The 5619-nt window shown below is 66.7% G+C and overlaps 2 protein-coding genes across 5 annotated transcripts in view; one reads left to right on the forward strand and one right to left on the reverse strand.

The window, feature by feature from the left end:
- SYTL1 (synaptotagmin like 1) overlaps nucleotides 1–762 on the forward strand; it is a 6563-nt gene extending 5801 nt beyond the window's left edge. For all 3 annotated transcript variants that reach the window (XM_015649500.3, XM_015649502.3, XM_015649501.3), the window contains exon 16: nucleotides 59–762. In XM_015649500.3, coding sequence (XP_015504986.1) covers nucleotides 59–198 — 140 coding nt within the window. In that variant the 3' untranslated portion in view covers nucleotides 199–762. The remainder of the gene's footprint in view (nucleotides 1–58) is intronic.
- CD164L2 (CD164 molecule like 2) overlaps nucleotides 745–5619 on the reverse strand; it is a 7091-nt gene continuing 2216 nt past the window's right edge. The window contains exons 2-6 of one of the 2 annotated variants that reach the window (XM_015649506.2): nucleotides 3847–3951; nucleotides 3426–3503; nucleotides 3207–3272; nucleotides 2435–2600; nucleotides 745–1153 (exon numbers count right to left, since the gene is read on the reverse strand). In XM_015649506.2, the coding sequence (XP_015504992.1) occupies nucleotides 1147–1153; nucleotides 2435–2600; nucleotides 3207–3272; nucleotides 3426–3503; nucleotides 3847–3951 (422 nt within the window). In that variant the 3' untranslated portion in view covers nucleotides 745–1146. The other variant, XM_015649505.3, reaches the window with a different exon arrangement.

The following is a 5619-nucleotide window of genomic DNA, read 5'->3' on the forward strand; positions in this document are numbered from 1 at the left end:
GGGTGTCCCCAGTGTCCCCAGAGTCACGGCTGGGGGTGACAGGGTGCTCTCTCGGCAGGGAGCAGCTATGGGCTGCCCGTGGGCTGGATGGACTCGACGCAGGAGGAGCAGGGCGTGTGGAAGCAGCTGCTGCAGCAGCCCGGGCGCTGGGTGGAGGCTCTGCTCCCCCTGAGGACCAACCTGGTCCCCCGGGTGTAGCCCCCAGGGAGCAGCTGGTGCCGGTGGGACTGAGGGGTCTGAGGGATGGGGACCTGGGACTGCGGGCCGGGGTCTGTGCCCTCCTCTTCCAGCAGCAATGAAGTGGCACCAGAGGGAACATCTGGCAGCTTTTCCTTGCTGTGGGCACATCTGGAGGCCGTTTATTGCACAGGCCACCATACCCTGACTTCTCCCTCCACTGTGGGGCTGCAGCTGCTGCGTCCCACTGCTCCCAGTGTGGGGCTGTGCCCTCCAGCACCGGCCTTCTCACAGCCCTGGCTGGGGTGAGGGGGTCACTGCTCTGGGGGATGCCCCTTTTCCCACTGGGATACCCCACACTGGGCTGCCCTGTCCCCCTGGGACACCCACCCTGGCTCCCTGGCACTGGGCACTGCGGTCACCTGGGGCCACCCACCAATTCCACCCTGGGGCCAGCAACAGCCAAATCCCCAGAGCTTTTTCTGCAGCCAGAATCTGCCAGGACAGCCCCCACCGCTGGGGCTTTGTGGGGCAGGAGGTGGATGACAATGACAATGACACCAGAAATTACAGGAAAATCCTTTATTGGTTTCTGTCCCCCCTGTTCCAGCTCGGGCTCTGCCTGGTGTGGGGCTGGGGCCAGCAAAGGGTCCCCCGCTGCCACCACGGCCGCGTGTCCTCTGATTCCTGGATGGCCCTGGCCTCCCGGGCAAGCGCAGGGCGGGGCTGCAGGTGGAATTCAGGGTGGGATGGGCCCCCCGTGCCCCCCCTGCATCCCCTGGGAGCAGCCCCGGAGCATCCCCGGGCAGGCCGGGGTGACAGGTGCCACCCCGCTGTCCCCAGCTTTGCATAGTCGTGGTGTGGCCGTGCAGGGGGACGGTCCGGCTGTGGAAAGGTGACCCCAGCAGGGGCCTCTTCACCCGGGGAGGACGGGGCCAGCGACCCCCCCAGCCTGGAGGCTCGGGGACCTCAGATCCTGGTGCATTAGACAGAGAGGAGACACGAAAGGTCCTGGGGGCTCCACCCTGGGGGTCCCGGCCCCTTCAGCCCCACGGGTGCTGGGGTGTCCCGGTGCCCACCCCCACCTCGGGAAGGGTTGGAGGGCGGGGGGGGGTCCCTGCAGCCCCCAGGCACAGCAGCCCCCGACACAACGCAGACACCGCCTGGCAGAGTTTAATGGGGGCAGCCCGAGCTACAAGTGTCACCCCACGGCACACGACACGCAGCCCCCTCCCCAAAAGAGCACACAGAAAGAGGGTGGGGGAGAGGGACCCCCCGAGCCCCCCCAGAGCACACAGAGGCACAGCAAAAGCACACAGCAAGGCCCTGGCCCCGCTCCTCCGGCGGGTGAGGGGGGCTGGGGGGTGGCAGGGCGTGGTTGGGTGCTCCAGACACAAAATGTGAGAGGGAAAAGCACCCGAGAGCCCCGAGGGGAAGAGGGGACCCCCAGCCCCAGGAGGCTGTGGGGAGGCAGCAGGGCAGGGGGCAGTGGGAAGGGGGCTCCTGGGTGCTTGCTGGGGCCAAACTGGGGCCAGACTGGGAGCCCCGGAGTTCCCGTGCTGTCAGGGAGGCTCAGGGTGAGGGGCTGCACCCCGCTGGGGTGTGGTTGGGGGCACTGGGGACCCCTCACCCCCGTGGCAGAAGGGGCTGTACGGGGCTGCAGCCCTGAGGGCTCCGTGCCGGGATGGGGTGGGGGGGATCCCCTTCCCTTCCATCCCCAGGAAACACCAAAACCAGTTGGGAAACACCAAAACCAGTCGGGAAACACCTGCCATGCAAACCAGGAGGGAGGGTCCACGCCCCCTCTGCCCGGGGAGGTGCGAGGGAGGGGTGAAGCTCTGGGAGTGCGGGGGGACACCCCCTCCCCACTGCCACCAGCACCCAGAACCTACTGGTTGTCCTCTCTGGCAGCGTGGAAGGAAAGAGAGAGGGGCACGGCCCCCACATCAGACACGGCCACCCCGGGCAGCAGGGACAGCTCAGAGCAGCTCGGGGACATCTGGGGCCCTCCCGCTCCCCGTGGGGCTCAGAGCCAGAGCCAGGCAGGCAGTGACAGACACAGGACGCGGCAGGACAGCCGGACAGCAGCAGGGGGACACGAACGTGTCCCAGATGGCCCCCGCAGGGTGAGGAGGGGTTGGCACAAGGAGCCGGGGACACAGCGGAGCAGAGACAGGACACGACCCCAGAGCGACCCCAGGCTGGGCTCGGCCCGGGGCCCCCATCCCGGATCCCGGCGGGAGCGCGGGGCCCTTACAGAGTTTGGTAGGTGCTGTCCTTGGATTTGATGAATTTGATGATGAAGAAGGCGACGGCCTGGACGCACAGCACCAGCACGATGCCCCCGATGAAACTCGCCGTGTCGAAGCCGGGCGGGTGGAACTCGGGGCTGCCCGTCAGCGGGGCGCTGGTGGTGGTGGTCCCTGGTGGGAAAATGGGAGGTTTGGGGAGTTCTGGGTGCTGAGAATCACCCTCAGGCATCCCTGAGCACAGATGTGTCCCCCAAAGAGAAGGGATTTGGGGTCTGTGAAGAAACCAGTGGCTGCACAGGGAGGAATGGTGGGATGTCCCCACCAACACCTGGGTGCTGGGACAGGCTCAGCCCCTTCCCATGCCAGAGCAGCTGGAGCTGCAGGAAAGGAGCCAGTGGCAAAAGGATCCCAGTGGGATCAATAATTCAGCAGGCTCCAGGCTCCGGTTACCTGCTGTAATTAGCCCAGCGCTCTCCAGTTCCCCCTTACTGGAAGAGGCTCCTTCTCCTCTCCCAGCCAGGCTGGAGGTGGCAATTCCCAGCAAGGACGGAATCAGGGCTGATGGGTGCCTGAGTCCCTGTTTTGTTGGGTGCAGAGAGGGGACAGGGACACAGCTGTGACCTGGGACAGTGGCACATCCCTGAGGGCAGCTCCGCTCATCCCTCCCAAAGGGATGTGACATAGAGAGGGAAGGGTCTTGTTGGGACGGGTCACTGATCCCTGGTACATCCAGGACCCCCATCCCACTGCCCCCCTCCCCTCCCCAGACCCACTCACTTGTGGAGTGCGTCACTGGCTCCTTGCTATGGGATCGTGGAGGCTCCTCCGTGTGGGACTTCAGTGCTGGAGAAGGTGGGGACAGAGGGGAGGGGTGGCAGGGGACATTGCCACACACCCCTGCAACCCATGTCCCTACCCCCGTGGCCCTGGCACCCCCAGCAGCGCCTCTGTCCCGAAGCTCAGAGGGTCTGGGGGGGTTTGGGGGTCCGGGGTTACCTCGGCACTGGCTGCTGGTGTTGTAGAGCGCGCAGGTGTCCCGCACTGCTGACCCTCTCTGCTCGCAGCTCCCTGTTTCTGCGGGAACAGGGAGCAGAGTTTTCCCGAGGGTCCCAAACCGGTGCAGCCAGTGGTGGTCAGGCCCAGGGCTGCCCTGGGCACCCGAGGGTTTGGGATGAGGAGCCTTCGTTCCCAGGGCTGGGCATCCACTGAGGGTCTGGGAGTGGGGGCTGCACCCCCGCAGGGCAGAGCCCCAGAGAGAGGTTTGGAAAGAGCTGAGCTGGACCTTGGCCATGAAAGCAGCTGGGAATGGGCATCCAAGGGAGCTGAGTGCCGACACCATCCAGGCACAGCCCCGGTCCAGTGATGGGGGCTGATGAGAGCCCCTCTCTGTGCCCACCCAGCCAGCTGAGCCCCTCACCTGGCTCCTCGGGGGTCCCGCAGCCCACCCAGACGCAGTCGGTGCCGTTGTGGGAGTGGCTGCTGGCTGTGCACATCTCGCAGGACCTCAGCTTGCCACACTCTCCTGCCAAAGCCAGGGAAAAGCGATGAGGCAGGGCCAGCACCCCCCTCCGGCTGGACCCCCAGCTCCATGGAGGGACAACTCTGAGGATGCAGCAGGAGGGATGAAGGCACATCCCACAGCACCAAACCCATCAGCCCCGTCCCGACGGGCTGCTCGTGGCATCACCAGCCCTCCAGCGAGGGGACACCCCACAGCCCCAGCGCCCACCCAGTTCACACAGGGCTCACCCATCACCCACAGCGCAGGAAACATCCCCCAGCGCCGGGATCTGGGATCTTTTGGTGGAGGCTGAGTGAGATGAGGCGGCAGCACCAGCCTGCTCGGGGTTACCTGAGCCATGTCACCCCTCTGCCCACCCAGGCCACCCTGCAGGACCCCCCGTCCCCATCGGTGAGCCGGTGAGTCACCCTGGTGTTTGCGGAGCTGCTCTTCCCCCACTCGCGCTCATCATTAATTTACGGCGCTGGCTGGCGGCGAGGGAGGCTGCGAGGAGCCGCGGCCGGGCCCTGCCCGCACCTCGCTGCGTCCCACGCCCGCGTCTGCAGCATCCCGGGAAAGAGCCGGGAGCCGTTCCCCAGGCTGGATGTGTTTCCAGGCTCCCAGGGGCAGAGCCTCTCCTGGCGGGGCTCGCTGGAGGCGGTGGCACGCTGCCATCCCCCCGGGCTGGCTCCCCAGGGGACGCAACAAGCACCAGGCATCCCTGCCGGCAGCGCTTCCCATCGCACCGCTTCCCTCCGGAGGCACCGCCTGCCGGCCCCCGGCTTTGAGGGGTCCCTAAAACCACGCGCGGCTGATGGAGAAGCCCCTTCCCTTCTCTCCCAGGAAAAGCCGAGGGGCCGGCGGTGGCGCAGGGCAGGAAGCGGAGATGCTGCGGCCCCATTGCCATGGCTACGGGAGGGGGAGGTGGGCACGCCGCTGGCCCCCCCTCCCAGCATTTGGAGACCTGCCGGGAACCAATGGGAAAGTAGGACTTTGTTCGCAAGGCTTTAGGCAGGTTTATCATTTATTTTTATCGCGGCAGGCGCAGGAACAGACGTTTGAGCCCAACGTTGTCAACTCCCGCTCCTGCCGTCAGGTGTGGGGAGGAGGGGGAATAAAGGGGGGCAGCGGGGCCGGCTGAGGGCAGCCCCACTCCCACGGGTGCTCTGGGAACACGCGTGGTTCCCTCTGGGATAACTCAGGCTGGAAATGTCTCCCTGCAGCAGCAGCAGCAGGGGGATGGGAGAGGGGGAGCAGAAGGAAGCCTGGGGTTTGCATAATTAATGCCCGGAGTTGCAGCACCTCGGGAAGGAGGTGACGGCTCCGTTCCCCTCTCCCCACCGCGGTCCGCGAGATCCCCACACTTTTTGGGGAGGAGCTCGGACCCCGCACGCCGCTTATCCCGCTGCAGCCCAGCGCAGCCCCCTGGCCCTTGGGGGTCCCAGCCCCCCGGAGCACGGCTGGCAGCGGGAGCCCCTCTCCCCCAAAACGAGGTCGGGGGACCGAGCCCCGTGGGGGCGAGAGGAACCCCTGGGAAAAAACCAACCCCCGCAAAAAAGTTCAGCTGCCCCAAAGCTGCAGAGCCCCGAGTTCCCCTCCCGCGCCCCCCGGCCGTACCTGCGCGGGTGGGAGCGGGTCCCTGCGCGCAGAGCAGCGCGCACAGGAGCGCGCAGCGCAGCGCCCCGGGAC

Source organism: Parus major, chromosome 23 (assembly GCF_001522545.3).
Source record: "Parus major isolate Abel chromosome 23, Parus_major1.1, whole genome shotgun sequence".
Taxonomy (NCBI): domain Eukaryota; kingdom Metazoa; phylum Chordata; class Aves; order Passeriformes; family Paridae; genus Parus; species Parus major.